We start from the raw sequence: 20,566 nt of genomic DNA on the forward strand, positions 1-20,566 counted from the left end.
ATTCTGCATGCAGAAACAGCAAACAAGTTATTTTGAAATGGAGCAACAGTGATATTTTGTTAGGAGCTGATACGTACATTATAGCTGAATGCAGTACAATTTTCAGACCACAGTGTTCAAATGTGAGTGCGTCACCTATTGTGTTTACCCTGCAGTATTTTCAGACTTGCCATGCAGTATTGCTTGGATGAAATGGTCCTCTAATTACGAGATGGTTCCATAATAGCTTGTTGGATTTTTCTCCCCTACCTCACGTCCATGAAAGTGGAGTAAAAGTTTACCCTAAAACTTGCTGTTGGATTATTTACAAAAAGGAAATCAAACAGATTTTCTGTAATAATCAGGTTAATGTCCATGCCAGTGCTCCCTCTCCTCCTCTCTCCAGTCCATCATCATTTATTCATCGAGCATCTCACCTTCCATGTCATGGCTCATGTTTCGCAGAAAACATTCAAGACCAACTCTTAATGTAATCCACCACCGGATTTAATCTTTGTCAGATGCGACTCGAGACTTTTGTGATTTTCATTGACAGTTTTCAGTGTCTTGAGAAAGTCGTGCAACTTTTCGAGTCCTCACCTGAAAAGTCGTGCACTCACATGTCTGCATGGACGTTTCTCTGCTCTAAATCAACATATCAGTTAAAACAGCATGTCATTTCATCCAAGGACTTCATAATTATTTCCTTGACTGGAGGAAATCATAAATGTAAACATCCCCATTGCCTTATGTCAGTTTCAGTTGTACAGCGGTCAGATTTTGCTTTAACCCAAACAGGCCCTTCTGTACCGACTTTAAAACGATGTGTTCAGACAAACAGTCCATGGAGATGCAGCTCAACATTTAGTCTACTCCTGATTGGGCAGAGAACGCGCCCAGTTTAACATCGATACATTCCTAAAAGCTTTGACGCTACTCTAATAGCTGCTCCACGTTTCCTTTTCACTCTTATCTGCTGTTCTTGTTCTTGGAGAGCTCTGGGACAAAACCTGTCGTTAAAGTGTAGCAGGCCGAGCAGTTTGAGCAGCTCACCACGCTTTGCACTGTGTTTCTTGACATGTACGTAATCTTAAAGAGACAGTATTTCTTTTGAGAGGTTCCTTTTGAGTCTGGAGCACAAAAGGAGTCTGATTTTCTCTTTTCTTTTCTTTTTTTTTTCACTGTTATCTGTGATATTGCAGCATGAATTTATCATGTGTGGCTCTACGGTCTGGCTCTCTGAGAACATAATGAAGTTAGTATTGCCCTTCCTGCCTTGCTTTTTGCTGCAGTGTGCCTGCCTTTTCAATTTGTGAAATTGACAAGAACGCGATACAAGATAACCATTTTATGCATAACAGTATTGCAAGTTGTTTTTATCGAAGGAAAAAATGTATACATACAGATTTAATAGTGTATTTTTATTACAGGAATATGAGCTCTTATTTTGAGACTAGAAAGACTCCCTGGTCTTATTGTGATTTGCCAACTATGTAAATTAAATTTAGCCTACAGTATTTAGTAAGATTAAAATGTTCATTAAAGTATTTTAGGTTAATGTTCCGATCATTATGAACATTGTTGTCTTGAGAAAATAATGACGTGCTAGTAGCTAGGGGATCGTAAGATTTTGTGCGCATTAGCCTGATTTTGACAAACAATCACTGTAGCAAGAGAAAAAGGATACTGTCTCTTTAAATCTGTTTCTGCATCTGTGATTGGATGTAATTAAGGCCCTTTCTGGGATGTCAGGTGTAAGGATGGCCCTCTTTGTTTTCTGTAACCCTTTGAGTGCTTGAACAAGATCACTTCACGTGTTTACATGTAATACAGATATTGTGATCTGCTCCCCTAGAACACACACCAGGACTTAATCTTATTTCATAATTGACTAAATGCATAAAGAGCCTCTTAAACTGTGGCTTTTGAGTCCCCACTGCTCCTAAAGTGCAGTTTGTACAAAACCTTCTTAACCAGTTTCCCCCTCAGGTCCTCAAAGGGTTTATGCCTCCTGCCTTGAGCTTGTTCTTTGAATTATCTTTTCAACCTGGCTTTTCAAGTGTTCTGTATTCAAATCTTTTTCCAAAAAACACCTGTTGCTTTACGTCCTACTATTAAAACAAAGTTTGTCATCTCCCCAGAACTACTGATTTTAGTCTGTGAATGTGCCTTCTCATTCTGGTTTCTGCTTCTTTATCCTCGGATTAATCTTTGTTTTACCTTCTCGCTGTTTGTTTTCTTCCTTTTCTCCTGACTCTGCATGCCCTTGTATTCTAAATGACTGAAATCTAATTTTACAAGTGTTAGTTTGACAAACCTCTTGTAATGATAGACCTCTTTCACAGTACTTTGTGACCTTTCTCTCTTTCTCTCTACTCATGTTGTCGTAATAAATATTACTGTTGGTATTGCTGAAACGCGTACCGTCTTATTTTCTCCTTTCCTGTTCTTTGAGAGGCCGTAAAGTGATCCCATGTCAGGCACTAGATCCTTGTCAATTTCACAAATTGCTTTTTGTATCTGAGGTTTCTGTCATGCAAAATAGGAAGGCTTCATCAAGGTGGATTTGTGTGTTTGTGAGTGTGTGAGAGAAACAGAGAGGGAGACCTGAATACTAAAGTGTTGACAAATGTGTGCAAGTTGTATAAATCTGTCAGTTAGTATTAGTCATAAAGAAAGTGATCACAAAAAACACAACACAGGGCAGGGAACACAGCAGAAGCAGTGACAAGAAAGATCTTTTATTAACGTTGCTGTCAGGAGACAAAATCCTTCAGGTTTCATTTAGTATGATGAGATCAGCTCTGATTATTGTTAGGAAAGCTGTTTGTCACCACTGAGAACAGAGTAGAGGAATTGGCCTATAAAAAAACAAAAAAACAAACAAAAAAAACAAGCAGCATCAGTGTTCATTGTGTTTCAGTAGAATGATGGCAGTCATTTTCTTTTCAGAAACATGATTCAGCTCAGACATCAAAACAACTTGTTTACGCTGCTTGAGATAATTTATTAAACACATTTCATGAAAATGTGGGTAGGAGGATATATTTCTCCAACATAGTATTATATTACTGTTACAACAACATGAATTAGTCAGCTGCTAGTTTAATTACAATGCAGCTGCCAACATAAATGTGTTGAATAATAACATCTGTGATTTTCAGGGTATTGCAGCATTTTTTTTTCACATCTTTAAATGCAAAATATATAGAGAGGAGCACTTTACAATACATCTGAGCTCATTCTTGCCACTGTTGACTATGCAATATGTGGGACACACAAGTTCTGGGGTCAGTTCACCCAAATTTGATTTAATCTTATGATTTAATCCACCTTATCTGCACATGTTCTAAAAGATCTGTGAGATTTTGCCCTCCAGCCCAGTGCAGTTGAGGTGAATTGTGTTTCATTTGATTGAAAAATGACTTTTCAGAGATTCAACAGACACATCTCTTTCCAAAAACAATGTTCAGGATTCTCTGGATAATCCACAGAGGAGTGTTTTCCTCTGTTGAAAGTAGGGATGCAACTAATGATTATTTTCAATCAGCAATGATGCTAATAATAGTGATTATTTTGATTATTGATTATTTTGATTATTCATTTTTTCGGAAATGAAACATCAGAAAAACAGTGAAAAATGCCCATCACACTGCATTATTGTTTTCATCTGACCAACACTCCAACACAGTTTACTCAATTTTCTGTTGTATAAGACAAAGAAAAGCAGCAAGCCCTCTCATTTGAGAAGCTGGAGTTAGAAAATACTTGACGTTCTCTCACTATTTTTACTTGAAAAATATCTGAAATGATTAATCAATGCATGGCTAGACACCACTAGAGGTAAGTGAAAAAATATGTGTTGTAATTCATGTGAACTGACCCTCCCAGGATCTCAAGAGTTTTTCTCACCACTAGAATAAAAAATACATCACTTGAATTGTAGATAAGTAACATAGTGATAGTCCAACAGAAGTCTAAATCTCTCATCCAGGCTCATTAATCTACCTCCTATCATGACAGCATCTGTGCTATTCCCCGGAACCACTGGTATGTCTGTGTTGTCATTACAGAAGGAGACGACATGAAATTTGACCCCTTTGGGACGTCGGCCCTCAGCACCCTAGCCAGCTATGACTGGTCAGACCGGGAGGAATGTCTGCCCGGTGAGATCAGAAAGCCGCAGGGTTTGGACGGAGCTTCCCTTCCATCTTTGCTCCCCGCTCAGAGGAAGGAGCTGATTGCTGGCAGCACCGAAAACATCACCAGCAGCTCCGGAGCAAAGATCACTACCTCCTTCCCCACAGAAGATGGCTCATCGACAGATGTCAAGTTTGAAGCCTTCGCTGACTTTGGCTCTGGTGACCAGGGGGGTGTCGATGACGAGGACGACTTTGGGGACTTTGCAAGTACTGTCTCTGAAAAGTCCGACTCGCCCGCTGCCACCGCTGAGGTGGGCTCTGAGGGAAACCAGAGTGAGGCCTCGGATGAGTTTGGCGCTTTCCAGGGGGACAAGCCCAAGTTTGGCAAGTCTGACTTCCTCAAAGCCAGCACTCAGGCCAAAGTCAAGTCCAGCGAGGAGATGATCAAGAACGAACTGGCAACCTTTGACTTGTCTGTTCAAGGTGAGTCACTGTCATGTTGATCCCTTTGTGAGTGCAAGTGATAATTATTTTCATAATTAACTTTAACTCTTGATCAGTCAGTCTAGAGGTGAATTAACTGACATTTCATAAGCCAAAGAATCAGTTAGTCAAGAAAATGAGCACCACATTAATTGATTATAAAAATAATCATCAAATTCCAGCCCTAAATCACTCATCTGTCACAGATCCCAAGATGATGTCTTCAAATTGAATTTTCTGATGAACTGTTCAAAATCCAAATGTATTCAATTTACAAAGATATAAATCTTTGTAATCCTCACATTTGAGAAACTAGAACGTGAATGTGTGAATTTTCTTCTTGACAAATGATATAGACAATTGTTTACTTCTTTCCTAGATGGACTGATCACGTAATTGAAAAATAATTTCAGCTCTAAAATGTGATGTTAATACCTAAATTTGATCATCAAATTTGATTGACTTTACATGTTTTTAATTAAACCCCTGACTCTACTGGCCAACTCTAAACCCTCCTTGGGCATAAAATGGCACAACACTCTGATCAGGCGTCTTCTCCGTCCCCACCCCCATATGAGAGGTCACTCAGCTCTGTAATAAAGCTGTCAGACATTAGATGGCAGTGTTGAGATGACAGCCCTGCTCTTGTGGCAGTGACTGCTGAGATAGATTAGCAGAGGCCAACAAATCCATGAGCAGAAATTAACCGTATCCACTTAAAGGCTGTTCATTTTTTAACCGCTGTTTGCTGGTGTTATGTTCCACGAATAATTTATTAGCGTTTCCTGCGCTATGATAAAAGCCTATTTGCCCCATAGATTTATTTCCCTGTGCTGGATTTAATTTGTGTGAAGAAGAGGACTTTACTTACTCCTTTCCAGCCAGTGGAACAGTAATCTGATCATGGTGGGGCTTTTGGTGCTATGTGGGGGGGGGGGGGGGTTGTCGGGAGTATGACGCATGCATCTGTGTGTGGTGGAGGAGTTTGCAGGGGGGGGGTGGGGGGGTTACTTGTGTCTGGACAACCCACACGTATACACATACACACATATATATGCACAAACCGGCAGCCCCACTGGAACAGTTTGAGTTTAGCATGTGTTTGTGTCCATGTTTGCTGTTGTATCCTGCCAGGATTTGTCCGTGTGCGAGTCCCCATGCATAATTCATACCTGCATATCGGTGCCTCTGTTTTGTACATAATTACTGTTTGTCACAAATTAAGTATTTACTCATGCCATCCTTGTCCGGGAGGAATTAGCTGCAACAGAATGGAAGTATAATGATTGCAAACAAACAGGTGCATATCTCAAAATGAGTCATCACCATGAGTGGCTGAATTGATCAAGAACAACAACAAATACAAAAAAAAAAGAGTTTGCATATGTGTTTGTGCTTCTCTTTAACATTATTTATCCCCCTCTCCTGTCCTGTCTCTGCCTCAGGCTCCCACAAACGCAGTCACAGTTTGGGTGAGAAGGAGATTGGACGTTCGCCCCCATCTCCAGCTCCAGAGCAGCCCTTCAGAGACCGATCCAACACCCTGAGCGAGAAGCCTGCTCTGCCTGTCATCAGGGACAAGTACAAGGACCTGACTGGGGAGGTGGAGGTGAGGAGGGCATGGTGATAACTGCACCGAATGTTAGCTGGTGGTTTATAACCACCAGCACAACACTCAGGGACCATAACATTTTCCTCCTTTCTATTCAGTTTTGCCTTTGTGTTCATTTGAGATAATTTTGAGCTGTGTTGTTGCAGGAGAGTGAGCGCTACGCATACGAGTGGCAGAGGTGTCTGGAAAGTGCTCTGGAGGTTTGTATTTGTCTTGTGTCTGACCACGTCCCACGGCGAGACTTTATTGTGAGAGAAACCATACAAATGTACTGGAATAATTAAGAAAACCAAAAGGCACTGAAATGTTTTTTTCAGCCTGTTGTTAAAGGACATTTATCACGGTTCTTTACCCCTGCAAACTTACTTTAGGATTTAGATATAAAACAATTTAAATTAAAAAAAAAAAATTACTGAAAAAATTTACAGCACAGTTGAACCTTTGACAGGTGTCTCGGAGAGAAACACAACTTGCATTTGGTCTGTTCCAACTCAGACCAAATGTCATAAATTAATGCGAAAAATGTTGTTCAACTCCTGTATCATAATGATGATTGTGATGAGCGAAAACAATATAAATGCCACAATCCTGGCTTCTGTCTTCCCACACTAAGGTCATCAACAAAGCTAACAACACCCTGAACAGCATCAGCAGCTCCTCTGTCTGTACTGAGGTCATCCAGTCTGCTCAGGGCATGGAGTACCTGCTGGGTGAGGAATCGCAAACCACACACACACCTACACGCTCTCATACACACACGACTATAAACCAGCCAGTGCTAGGCGAACATTGTGAACTAGAGTCCTTACACCCTCTGAAGGACACAGGGACAGAGGGGACAAGATTAAAGTGAGCTCTGGTGTGATGGCTCTGCCTGGTCTGACAAGGTCCTGCTCCCTTATTGTGTCTCTCTGCTTTTAATGAGCTGTGAGTGGCAGAGAGAGGGACTGAACACACGGTGTCTATTGAAAAAGGAACAAAATGAGCAATATGTGTTTAATATTATTATGTGCTTGTGTTTTTTTTTTCTCTTTGTCAGGTGTGGTGGAGGTGTACCGCGTCACCAGGCGTGTGGAGCTGGGCATCAAGGCGACAGCAGTGAGCTCTGAGAAGCTGCAGCAGCTGCTGAAGGACATCAGCCGTGTTTGGAACAACCTCATGGGCTTCATGTCGTTGGCCAAACTCGCTGTAAGATATTCAGAAAAAAATATTAATCTGCCAGAGCACAGCACAGTTATGAAGCACATAAAAGATACGCCGGTTTATTTTTGTATGCAGCTGTTTACACTCTCAGGTGCAGGTACAGAAGTACACATGATAATAGAGCACTGAAGGTCAATTCACAGTGAAAAGGCTGCCAATAACATAATGAAATTGTTAGTGAATCCATTCGGTCCATTAGTTTAAAATCAATGATCCATCGATTTGGATGCAATGTAGCTGCAGCCTGTTTGTAGGCTGGTGTTCAGATCAACGGAGGTGACAAGGACTGTATAGATTTATTTATCCAGCTGTTTGCTAGTGTCTGTAAAACAGAAACAGAGAGGTGGAGGCCTGTCTTCATCCGCACAACACCACCACTTGTTTTTAAAGTGCAGAAAATAAACTTGAACTAATATTTAATTGAAACATGCAGGTAGTTTTTTTTTCTCTCAGAAGAATAAAATAATACAAGTCAAGCAAAGGATTTATAAAAAGTTACTGATGCTTGGAGATGTTTACTATAAGCAGACTTGTTACTGATGTTATTATAAGAATAAAAATGACTACATTGTCCCCTGCAGCAAGAAGTAAAATTGTGTGTGTATGTTTTTTTGTGTGTGTGTGTGTGTGTGTGTGTGTGTGTGTGTGTGTGTGTGTGTGTGTGTGTGTGTGTGTGTGTGTGTGTGTGTGTAGCCTGATGAAAGCTCCCTAGATTTCTCCTCCTGTATTCTGAGGCACGGCATCAAGAATGCCAAGGAGTTGGCTTGTGGGGTGTGTCTGCTCAACGTTGACGCTCGGAGCAAGGTTTGTGCTCACACACACACACACACACACACACACACACACACACACACAGAATAACTGTTCGTGGATACAGCTTTACATTGATGTTGTTGTGCTTGTCCTCAGTGGATAACAACTGACATTTCTTTGACTTTGAAACATTTTGCAGAACAAAGAAGAAGGCACTATTGGACGTCTATTTAAACGAGTATGCAACAGTAAACTGTCAAACAAATCTCATTCCACTTTTTCCCACTGGGGGCCTGGGGGTCCTATTCTCCTCTTACCGACGAGCCTAGCGGGGGGCCAAAGTGACAGGATTCACGTCTTTCCACTGCTCCTCTCTCACAGGCGATTGTCCGCCTAGAAACATACTGTAACAGATAGAAAGCATCAGACTGTTCTCTAAGCCCCACCAACCTTAGCTCTCGTCTGTCAGGCTTTTCGTTCTCCCACAGCTCATACATACTTTACTGTGGCAGATTTAACACTCAAATTCTTGGTATCCTTTGACACAGCGGTCCCTTGATTTTAAACAGAAGTAGACATAAGCAGCTTCTCATTTCTAGCCAGTGACCAATGACAGTTAAGCTAACATTATCTCCATGAATTGGTTTAAAGCACCGTCTCCAGATGACTTTTTAAAAATATTTTTTTGTAGTGTTTGACAGATGTAACCCTGTTTCAGTTAAGATTGGCTGGGGTGTAGATGTAAAGAGCAGCCTAAACCCTGATAACATCCAGGACCAGCTTCCACCTCAGTGGGGAAATCCGACACTTGGATAGACGTGACAGGTGTGCTGTGCTTAGTTACGGTTGCTAAGCGATTATTGGACAATCACCGTTTGGAGGTGGGGTTTAGCAAACTGTCATTTCAGGTCATTGTTGTCTCTCGGGCCTTGTATACTGACGGATGACTAAAAGAAAACTGTCTAAGGATAATAACGTGCTCTTGAAATAAGTGAGAGAGGAGAGTTGTCACTTTGGCACCTCAGGGTGGGTTTTTCCACTCTGGGAATGGTTCTTCAAGGTCATCACTTTGTCTTGGAAGGGTCTTTCTATTCTGTCGCCTCCATCTCGAGGTAACTGCTCTCCTTGCAACTTTCAGCTAACAGCCATCAGTGTTTCTGATAACTGTTCAGTTATTAACTCTGACTGGGGACTGCAGAATTGCTGTACGTCTACCTTTTCGCCTGCGGTGGTTGTGATTTTCATCGACGTGGGCCATTAATGGTGTTCTCGGACCCTGCGGTTTAGAGGGCAGGATGGTGGCGCTGATTGTTTCTCGCGTTCCCTCTGCTGCTCAGCCAGGGCCAGATGGATGGTCCAGCCAAGATATGGCTGACTGAGAGGCATCTAGGCTGCGAGCAGATGTGGCTTACACATTAGTCATAAGCAGGGAGTGCAGCTGATAATAGACCTGAACACACAAACACACTCTCTTTCTCACCTCTCACTCTTGTATGCACACAGGCAGGCTGAAATTAATGCAGTTTTATTTTGTCTCTGTGCCACTAGCATGAGATTAATAACCCATCTTTTAATTACATTTTTGGCAGGGCCACACTGGTAAGACTGCATAAAAGCCAAGTGGAGAATAGAAACCCCTCAGTGTATAATGAAGTGAAAAAACGGCTTAGGCTTCAGCAGACGGCACTGATTGTTGCATTGTCCTTTAGTGAAGAGGCACTGATTTGTTTTTCAACCAAAGGTACAGAAGGGTGGTGATGTTGATGTGCCATCCAGTGGCATCAAAGAAATGTGAAAAGTGCTTGACAGCTTAATGGCGCCTGTTCAATTTATTCTGTGAATTTTAATCTTTCAAATGATCCTTTCAAAATTTTCATACAAATAAAGCCAAAAAAACATATTGTCACATTTAGTTAGAGCTGAAATTGTCCCTAAATGTTCTCACTCTCAGTTTGTTGCCGGTGGACCAGTAATCCTGGGCACGCTGCACATTTGTCATCTTATTTTTTTTCCTCAGGTCAGGAAGCAGGGATGAGCGACCGGCAGCAGCTTTATCTCATCTCAGTTTGTGACTCAAAGGCAGCAGCAGTTATAAGTTTTGTTATAAGTGATACTTTTCAGCTAATGATGCTTCAGCTCCTCTGCTAAATGATAAATGCTAATTTGAGCAATTACAGGGAGAAGCACTGGAAAGGATTTTAAGTTGAATAATTTAGCATTTCTGGCTATTTATATTAATGCAGGTTTCTGAAGTGCCTCAAGGATTTGGATTGATTATTGAGTCTGTGTGGCTTTGACAGTGGTGCTGGTTCAAGTTTACATCTAAACTTTGACAGTTTGTTCTGTGAATGTCCCCATCTCCTCACATTTTATTTTATAAATCTGCTGTAAGGCTGCCCACCTCTGTCGCAGCATGCTTTATTGTGGCTCAGGTTTGCAGGGTTCCTACACAGCTAAAGAACAAATTACCTGGTTAATACCAGACCAAAATCTTTGATCAATAATTTAGATCAGTCAAGACAAGATCTCTTGAATTCAGACACAGAAATCGTGTAGGAGCCCTGAGGGTAATAACTTTGGTTCTTTCGTGTTTTCAGTCACAAATATATTGGTACAAGGGAGCTCTGTCGTGGTGAAACAGCTGATCTCACTGTTTGCTTGCTGCTCATTCTGTGCACACTTTTCTTTGGGCTCTGGGCACTGCATGAATATGGCTCAACATGCTGACTCCTCTTATGCTTACAGGCATTGACTAAAGACAGTGACAGGAGGTTAAGGGTAATTATGCCTCATTTATTTTTAATTTCTTATTAAAATATTAGACAGTATAGAAAAGCGGAATGTAGATTCAGAGTAGATTTTAATGTTAACTAATCAGATAGTGCCTCAGTCTGAATTCACAACCTTTACATGCAGCTACAAAGGTCAGGTGAATTATTAGAGTCACTGTTTTATGTGACCAGCTCAGGTTTGAACACATGCAGACCCTCATTCCAGATTCAGAGTGGAGTAACCACTGGCTAAAAGCTTTAATAATGCACTGCATCAGTTAAAACAGACTAAAGTAGCCTACATTCACTGCCATGCAGGTGAAGTCTAAGAGATGTTGGAGAGTTTGAGACTCTGGGCTCTGCAGTGAAAGCAGGAGGTATTACAGTGTGTCATTGTGTGACCACCCTTTCATTTTGCGTCCTCTCCCACCAACATTCCCAGCGCTGGCAGTCCTAAGTGCAGGTTTGTGGAAACAAGTAGGCCAGGGCACAAAAGAGCTCTGAAAGGAAATTGCTCTGCTTGTGAAATCTGAGTGTGTGAGAAAAGCGGAGAGTGAAAATGTGTCATTCAGTTTGCGTGAGAAAGCCCTTCATCCAGCGGAGCGTCTGTGCTGCAGACTGCGCTCCGGCAGGTGGAGATGTATTTGGCTTAATGGTGTGTTGTGGTTGGGTTTTTTTGTATGCAGTTGTTGCTTTCTGCATGCGTCTCCCCTCTCCTTCTGTGTGGGAGGCTATGATTCACTGCACATGACTCATTCCTCTCTCAGGCTTCAGCTCCAGTATTTCACCAGGGATGCAAACTCTTAAACTGCACATCACACACATTAGCATCTCCTGATTGCACAAACAGTGCTACAGCTGGGCCCAGTGAAAATGAAAACTCACATCACGGCACAAGTGGGGGTCACATCACCACATTTCATTTTCTGGACAGCCACGGTGTATTTGGATATAACATGGGAGAGTCATTAAAGTTTAAACAATAGGTTCAGCAAAAAGTTTTCAGGCCCAAAAGCAGGTTATAGTATTAAGCAACAGGCTGGAAACACGTTTCAACTGTGGAGATTCTCATTGGAGCATGGGCAATGATGGAAAGCCCTGCAGCCTGCATACTTTGTAAAGCAGTGGTCCCAGCCAGTTTAAGATACAAGTTAAGCAGAGTTTGAATATTTTCACACTCTGTATTTTTGGATGAATAAATTTCATGGAGGTAGTGAGACACATTTTGTTCTGGCAGGCAAATACAGCATCACTGATGGAGTCAAAATATATGAAATAACAGAAACCGAACTTTGCCTCAACTGTGACACTGAAAGGCCTAATTAATTTGTTAACTGTCTGCAAAAATATATAGTAACCCAAACCACAGCATTCAACTTTTTGAGACTTGTTTTGCTGTTGTAGCATCTGGATATTAAACTCATTTTGTGATGAAACACTAGACTGCAACCAAAACTGGATTTGAATGCATATACTGTATGTAAAGAGATGCCTTGCACTGTACCTTTGCAAAGTCTAAGCTCTCTTTGTGTCTTTTTCCGTGTCACAGAAATACCAAGGAGGCTGTCTTGCCTCCACAAGTCTCTCCAACAGCTTAAATGTGTCACAGCACGTAGGATCCTCCTGCTTTGAATTCAGACATGATAGTATTCCTCAGAAAGAAAATCTTGATATTCAGCTGTGCTGAAAGTCTGTAGATTTATTTGGACTCTCTGTAAACAATCTTTTAGATTTAGATACAATCAGTGAGATGTCCACGGCTTGTGGTTCATGCATCAATTCTTTAAATAGAGACAGACACTTTGGAGTGCCTGTTTGATGTTATGTATTATTTATGTACAGTGGATTTTTTTATCCTTATTGTCATTGCACAAATACTTGCAGGGCAGTTTATACAAATGACAAAGGATGAGTCCTAGTAGGTATTGCAGAGCTATGTGTGTTGAAATTTTTTTCTTACCAGAGGCTTTTCTAATGTGTAACATGACTGGAATGTGCTGCAGGGTCATGTACATAAAAGTAGTACCACTGTGCTGCTCTTAAGAAAGATGTGAATCACACTCTAAATCAATATTTGTGGCCTTACTTATTATTTAAACATAAATTTTAAGAGGCTGATCAATCATAGTTGTGTGTTAGTATTTATTCTTACAGTTTAGAAGCAGTAAAATAAAGAAGTGATACAACCCAGAGCAGACACTGTGAAATTAAGAAAAGAAAGATTTTTAAGGTTCTTAAAGCCAAACTGTGTAGCAGGTATTTCTGGCATTTTCAGGCTGGGCAGCATCGACACATGGAATATGGTCATGTTTCTTTTTAAGTTTTCCTTTTCATTTGAACTACTTTAATATATCTTTGATTAAATACATTTAAATGTAATTTAAAGGTATCTTAACCACCACTTAATTAAATCATCATTAATACACATTTCTATGGCATATTGATTTTTATATGGTAAGGTAAAATATAAAAAAACTTTTTTTTTTTTTAGCTCAGTTTTGCCCAAATATGTAGTTTCTGTGTTTTGGCTTTGTAGGGCAGACTAGCACTGCAGGGGAGTGTAGACGGAAGATAAATACCCTGCATATCAGTTGCTGTTCATCTTGTGTGCACAGATGGGTTTATTGTCTCTGTGATTCGGGTCTCTAATATTTCACCCTTGCACTTCTGACAGGCGTTCAACTCGGAGACGGACAACTTCAAGCTGCTGTACGGGGGCCACCAGTACCACGCCAGCTGTGCCAATTTCTGGATTAACTGTGTGGAGCCTAAACCCCCGGGCCTCATCCTGCCTGACCTGCTCTGAGCTTTGGCTGCAGCTGCCATGGTAACAAGACATGGCCTAATCAACATCAGATAGGTGAAGCAACAACAGGGTCTCTCACGTTCGATGGAGAGCAAAAGAAGGACATTTAAAGTCACTGGATCCCTCTGTATTTATTTATTTTATTTTAAATTCTGAAATCTCCCTTTTGTCACACTTTTGGTGAGCGCAGCTGTCACTCGGGCGGTGTCCATGTTCATCTGTTAGTTCATATTCAGAGCTTTTCTCTAAATATTTACCATCCATGGTATTATTGTTACCCATTTGTTCTTCCGTGTAAATCACCTAAAACATAGGTCAGTTGAATACTGTGGGTGATATTTAAATCTATTACTAATGATGCTTTAGCAAATTATTTCCACTGCAGAAAAAAAGTCAATATTACTTGTGACTTATATTTAAATTATTAGGTGTGCAATATTATTAGAAATATAAAAAAATTGTCTGTAAAAATCCTGAGTTTTTAATGTCACTTGTTGCTTTGCTTCTATTTGAGAAGGATTTTATTCCCACTGAACCGGAGCTGTTAAATTACATTTGCTGGGCGGGTCTGTTTGATAAAACTCTGTGGCTGTTATGGTTTTAAGCTTTTTTAAAAATCTTTAACATTCAAACCATCACTGCTGTGCTGGAAGGCAGATGTCTACCTTTTTATCAATTGTGCTGAATTAACTGCTTTGAATGTCTTTTGCACTGTTGGAAGGGGTATTTAAATTGTATTTTATAGGTATTTGGGGGGGGGCGGGGGGGGGGGGTGGTGATTTGGGTACTTGAAGGGAACCATGTTAATGGTTGTGTTTTTCTGTCTTGGTGTTGTGTGCAAGCAGAGCTTAAAATCTGGAAAAAGTTGACTGTGATTCTGACCTAAAATTGCAGCAGCACTTTTTGTATATTACAGTGTCATGCTGTAGCAATGCAATTACAACTAACTGTAATGTGAATGTGATGTTAATAAATGAGTATTCATACAGTTTAAAGGGGCATACTATTATTACTAAAAAAGTTAGCATCTATGTCCAGTTAGGCGTAAAAGTTAATTAAATCAGTATAAATAAGTATAATTTTGAGGTATTTTACTTGAGTAATTCACTCCTTGCACAATATGGCGACTGCTGATGTTAGAACTTGACTGTGTGGGCCAGTACTTGCAGTCAAAACTTCCGGGGATCTAACAGCAACAGCGGAAGACAGCGAGAGCGAGAGACAACAGCGATCGAGTTACATTAACAGAGAGATATTTTGTTTACATAGCAGTAGCTATGTAGCTAACATTTAGGTCAGTTGTCTTGTAGATGTTTTAGAATTATCAGTTTATTTTTTCAACGTTTGACGCTTTTTAGTTGAGGTGCATACGAACAAAACAAAAAAACACCCTGAAAAAAACTTTTCTCGACAAGAAGAAGCAATTCATTCTGGCGCAAGTTAAGGCCGTATGATGTGTTTTATGACATTTTAAGGTCTTACTAAAAAATGATTTTTTTGGGCATATTTTGACGCCTTGTGGTCATAGTATAGTAAGATTGGCCAAAATTTTGAATTTTTTTGGCCGATTTTGACGCCTTACTATACTATGACGTTTTTTATGACATTTTGAGGTCAAAAAAAATTTTGACTTTTTTTGGCCGAAAAAAACGCCTTACTATACTATGACGTTTTTTATGACATTTTGAGGTCAAAAAAATTTTGATTTTTGGCCGAAAAAAACGCCTTACTATACGATGACGTTTTTTATGACATTTTGAGGTCAAGAAAAATTTTGACTTTTTTTGGCCGATTTTGACGCCTTACTATACTATGACGTTTTTTATGACATTTTGAGGTCAAAAAAAATTTTGACTCTTTTTGGCCGAAAAAAACGCCTTACTATACTATGATCATTTTTATGACATTTTGAGGTCAAAAAAAATTTTGACTTTTTTTGGCCGATTTTGACGCCTTACTATACTATGACGTTTTTTATGACATTTTGAGGTCAAAAAAAATTTTGACTTTTTTTGGCCGAAAAAAACGCCTTACTATACTATGACGTTTTTTATGACATTTTGAGGTCAAAAAATTTTTTGACTTTTTTTGGCCGAAAAAAACGCCTTACTATACTATGACGTTTTTTATGACATTTTGAGGTCAAAAAATTTTTTGACTTTTTTTGGCCGATTTTGACGTCTTACTATACTATGATCATTTTTATGACATTTTGAGGTCAAAAAAATTTTGACTTTTTTTGGCCGATTTTGACGCCTTACTATACTATGACGTTTTTTATGACATTTTGAGGTCAAAAAAAATGTTGACTTTTTTTGGCCGAAAAAAACGCCTTACTATACTATGACGTTTTTTTATGACATTTTGAGGTCAAAAAATTTTTTGACTTTTTTTGGCCGAAAAAAACGCCTTACTATACTATGACGTTTTTTATGACATTTTGAGGTCAAAAAAAATTTTGACTTTTTTTTGGCCGATTTTGACGCCTTACTATACTATGACGTTTTTTATGACATTTTGAGGTCAAAAAATTTTTTGACTTTTTTTGGCCGAAAAAAACGCCTTACTATACTATGATCATTTTTATGACATTTTGAGGTCAAAAAAAATTTTGACTTTTTTTGGCCGATTTTGACGCCTTACTATACTATGACGTTTTTTATGACATTTTGAGGTCAAAAAAATTTTTGACTTTTTTTGGCCGATTTTGACGCCTTACTATACTATGACGTTTTTTATGACATTTTGAGGTCAAAAAAATTTTTGACTTTTTTTGGCCGATTTTGACGCCTTACTATACTATGATCATTTTTATGACATTTTGAGGTCAAAAAAAATTTTGACTTTTTTTGGCCGATTTTGACGCCTTACTATACTATGACGTTTTTTTATGACATTTTGAGGTCAAAAAAATTTTTGACTTTTTTTGGCCGATTTTGACGCCTTACTATACTATGACGTTTTTTATGACATTTTGAGGTCAAAAAAATTTTTGACTTTTTTTGGCCGATTTTGACGCCTTACTATACTATGACGTTTTTTATGACATTTTGAGGTCAAAAAATTTTTTGACTTTTTTTGGCCGAAAAAAACGCCTTACTATACTATGACGTTTTTTATGACATTTTGAGGTCAAAAAATTTTTTGACTTTTTTTGGCCGAAAAAAACGCCTTACTATACTATGACGTTTTTTATGACATTTTGAGGTCAAAAAAAAATTTTGACTTTTTTTGGCCGATTTTGACGCCTTACTATACTATGACGTTTTTTATGACATTTCGAGGTCAAAAAAACTTTTGACTTTTTTTGGCCGATTTTGACGCCTTACTATACTATGACGTTTTTTATGACATTTTGAGGTCAAAAAAAATTGTGACTCTTTTTGGCCGAAAAAAACGCCTTACTATACTATGATCATTTTTATGACATTTTGAGGTCAAAAAAAATTTTGACTTTTTTTGGCCGATTTTGACGCCTTACTATACTATGACGTTTTTTATGACATTTTGAGGTCAAAAAAAATTTTGACTTTTTTTGGCCGATTTTGACGCCTTACTATACTATGACGTTTTTTATGACATTTTGAGGTCAAAAAATTTTTTGACTTTTTTTGGCCGAAAAAAACGCCTTACTATACTATGACGTTTTTTATGACATTTTGAGGTCAAAAAATTTTTTGACTTTTTTTGGCCGATTTTGACGCCTTACTATACTATGATCATTTTTATGACATTTTGAGGTCAAAAAAATTTTGACTTTTTTTGGCCGATTTTGACGCCTTACTATACTATGACGTTTTTTATGACATTTTGAGGTCAAAAAAAATGTTGACTTTTTTTGGCCGAAAAAAACGCCTTACTATACTATGACGTTTTTTTATGACATTTTGAGGTCAAAAAATTTTTTGACTTTTTTTGGCCGAAAAAAACGCCTTACTATACTATGACGTTTTTTATGACATTTTGAGGTCAAAAAAAATTTTGACTTTTTTTTGGCCGATTTTGACGCCTTACTATACTATGACGTTTTTTATGACATTTTGAGGTCAAAAAAATTTTTGACTTTTTTTGGCCGATTTTGACGCCTTACTATACTATGACGTTTTTTATGACATTTTGAGGTCAAAAAAAATTTTGACTTTTTTTGGCCGAAAAAAACGCCTTACTATACTATGATCATTTTTATGACATTTTGAGGTCAAAAAAAATTTTGACTTTTTTTGGCCGATTTTGACGCCTTACTATACTATGACGTTTTTTATGACATTTTGAGGTCAAAAAAATTTTTGACTTTTTTTGGCCGATTTTGACGCCTTACTATACTATGACGTTTTTTATGACATTTTGAGGTCAAAAAAAATTTTGACTTTTCTTGGCCGAAAAAAACGCCTTACTATACTATGACGTTTTTTATGACATTTTGAGGTCAAAAAAAATGTTGACTTTTTTTGGCCGATTTTGACGCCTTACTATACTATGACGTTTTTTATGACATTTCGAGGTCAAAAAAATTTTTGACTTTTTTTGGCCGATTTTGACGCCTTACTATACTATGATCATTTTTATGACATTTTGAGGTCAAAAAAAATTTTGACTTTTTTTGGCCGATTTTGACGCCTTACTATACTATGACGTTTTTTATGACATTTTGAGGTCAAAAAAATTTTTGACTTTTTTTGGCCGATTTTGACGCCTTACTATACTATGACGTTTTTTATGACATTTTGAGGTCAAAAAAAATTTTGACTTTTTTTGGCCGATTTTGACGCCTTACTATACTATGACGTTTTTTATGACATTTTGAGGTCAAAAAAAATTTTGACTTTTTTTGGCCGATTTTGACGCCTTACTATACTATGATCATTTTTATGACATTTTGAGGTCAAAAAAAATTTTGACTTTTTTTGGCCGATTTTGACGCCTTACTATACTATGACGTTTTTTATGACATTTTGAGGTCAAAAAAAATTTTGACTTTTCTTGGCCGAAAAAAACGCCTTACTATACTATGACGTTTTTTATGACATTTTGAGGTCAAAAAAAATGTTGACTTTTTTTGGCCGATTTTGACGCCTTACTATACTATGACGTTTTTTATGACATTTCGAGGTCAAAAAATTTTTTGACTTTTTTTGGCCGATTTTGACGCCTTACTATACTATGATCATTTTTATGACATTTTGAGGTCAAAAAAAATTTTGACTTTTTTTGGCCGATTTTGACGCCTTACTATACTATGACGTTTTTTATGACATTTTGAGGTCAAAAAAATTTTTGACTTTTTTTGGCCGATTTTGACGCCTTACTATACTATGACGTTTTTTATGACATTTTGAGGTCAAAAAATTTTTTGACTTTTTTTGGCCGAAAAAAACGCCTTACTATACTATGACGTTTTTTATGACATTTTGAGGTCAAAAAATTTTTTGACTTTTTTTGGCCGAAAAAAACGCCTTACTATACTATGACGTTTTTTATGACATTTTGAGGTCAAAAAAATTTTTGACTTTTTTTGGCCGATTTTGACGCCTTACTATACTATGACGTTTTTTATGACATTTCGAGGTCAAAAAAACTTTTGACTTTTTTTGGCCGAAAAAAACGCCTTACTATACCATGACGTTTTTTATGACATTTTGAGGTCAAAAAAACTTTTGACTTTTCTTGGCCGAAAAAAACGCCTTACTATACTATGACGTTTTTTATGACATTTTGAGGTCAAAAAATTTTTTGACTTTTTTTGGCCGAAAAAAACGCCTTACTATACTATGACGTTTTTTATGACATTTTGAGGTCAAAAAATTTTTTGACTTTTTTTGGCCGAAAAAAACGCCTTACTATACTATGACGTTTTTTATGACATTTTGAGGTCAAAAAAAAATTTTGACTTTTTTTGGCCGATTTTGACGCCTTACTATACTATGACGTTTTTTATGACATTTCGAGGTCAAAAAAACTTTTGACTTTTTTTGGCCGATTTTGACGCCTTACTATACTATGACGTTTTTTATGACATTTTGAGGTCAAAAAAAATTGTGACTCTTTTTGGCCGAAAAAAACGCCTTACTATACTATGATCATTTTTATGACATTTTGAGGTCAAAAAAAATTTTGACTTTTTTTGGCCGATTTTGACGCCTTACTATACTATGACGTTTTTTATGACATTTTGAGGTCAAAAAAAATTTTGACTTTTTTTGGCCGATTTTGACGCCTTACTATACTATGACGTTTTTTATGACATTTTGAGGTCAAAAAATGTTTTGACTTTTTTTGGCCGAAAAAAACGCCTTACTATACTATGACGTTTTTTATGACATTTTGAGGTCAAAAAATTTTTTGACTTTTTTTGGCCGAAAAAAACGCCTTACTATACTATGACGTTTTTTATGACATTTTGAGGTCAAAAAAAATTTTGACTTTTTTTTGGCCGATTTTGACGCCTTACTATACTATGACGTTTTTTATGACATTTTGAGGTCAAAAAAATTTTTGACTTTTTTTGGCCGATTTTGACGCCTTACTATACTATGACGTTTTTTATGACATTTTGAGGTCAAAAAAAATTTTGACTTTTTTTGGCCGATTTTGACGCCTTACTATACTATGACGTTTTTTATGACATTTTGAGGTAAAAAAAATTTTTGACTTTTTTTGGCCGATTTTGACGCCTTACTATACTATGATGTTTTTTATGACATTTTGAGGTCAAAAAAATTTTTGACTTTTTTTGGCCGATTTTGACGCCTTACTATACTATGACGTTTTTTATGACATTTTGAGGTCAAAAAAATTTTTGACTTTTTTTGGCCGATTT

The 20,566-nt window shown here is 37.8% G+C and overlaps 1 protein-coding gene across 4 annotated transcripts in view; it reads left to right on the top strand.

The window, feature by feature from the left end:
• synrg (synergin, gamma) overlaps window positions 1-14,737 on the top strand; it is a 32,630-nt gene extending 17,893 nt beyond the window's left edge. For 2 of the 4 annotated variants that reach the window (XM_041045836.1, XM_041045840.1), the window contains 9 exons: window positions 4,053-4,604; window positions 6,050-6,213; window positions 6,363-6,416; window positions 6,830-6,926; window positions 7,256-7,404; window positions 8,113-8,223; window positions 8,372-8,410; window positions 10,918-10,950; window positions 13,618-14,737. In XM_041045836.1, the coding sequence (XP_040901770.1) occupies window positions 4,053-4,604; window positions 6,050-6,213; window positions 6,363-6,416; window positions 6,830-6,926; window positions 7,256-7,404; window positions 8,113-8,223; window positions 8,372-8,410; window positions 10,918-10,950; window positions 13,618-13,749 (1,331 nt within the window). In that variant the 3' untranslated portion in view covers window positions 13,750-14,737. The remainder of the gene's footprint in view (window positions 1-4,052; window positions 4,605-6,049; window positions 6,214-6,362; window positions 6,417-6,829; window positions 6,927-7,255; window positions 7,405-8,112; window positions 8,224-8,371; window positions 8,411-10,917; window positions 10,951-13,617) is intronic. The other 2 variants (XM_041045837.1, XM_041045838.1) reach the window with 2 other exon arrangements.
• Window positions 14,738-20,566: the final 5,829 nt, after the last annotated feature.

This window comes from Toxotes jaculatrix, chromosome 9, assembly GCF_017976425.1.
Source record: "Toxotes jaculatrix isolate fToxJac2 chromosome 9, fToxJac2.pri, whole genome shotgun sequence".
Lineage (NCBI taxonomy): Eukaryota > Metazoa > Chordata > Actinopteri > Toxotidae > Toxotes > Toxotes jaculatrix.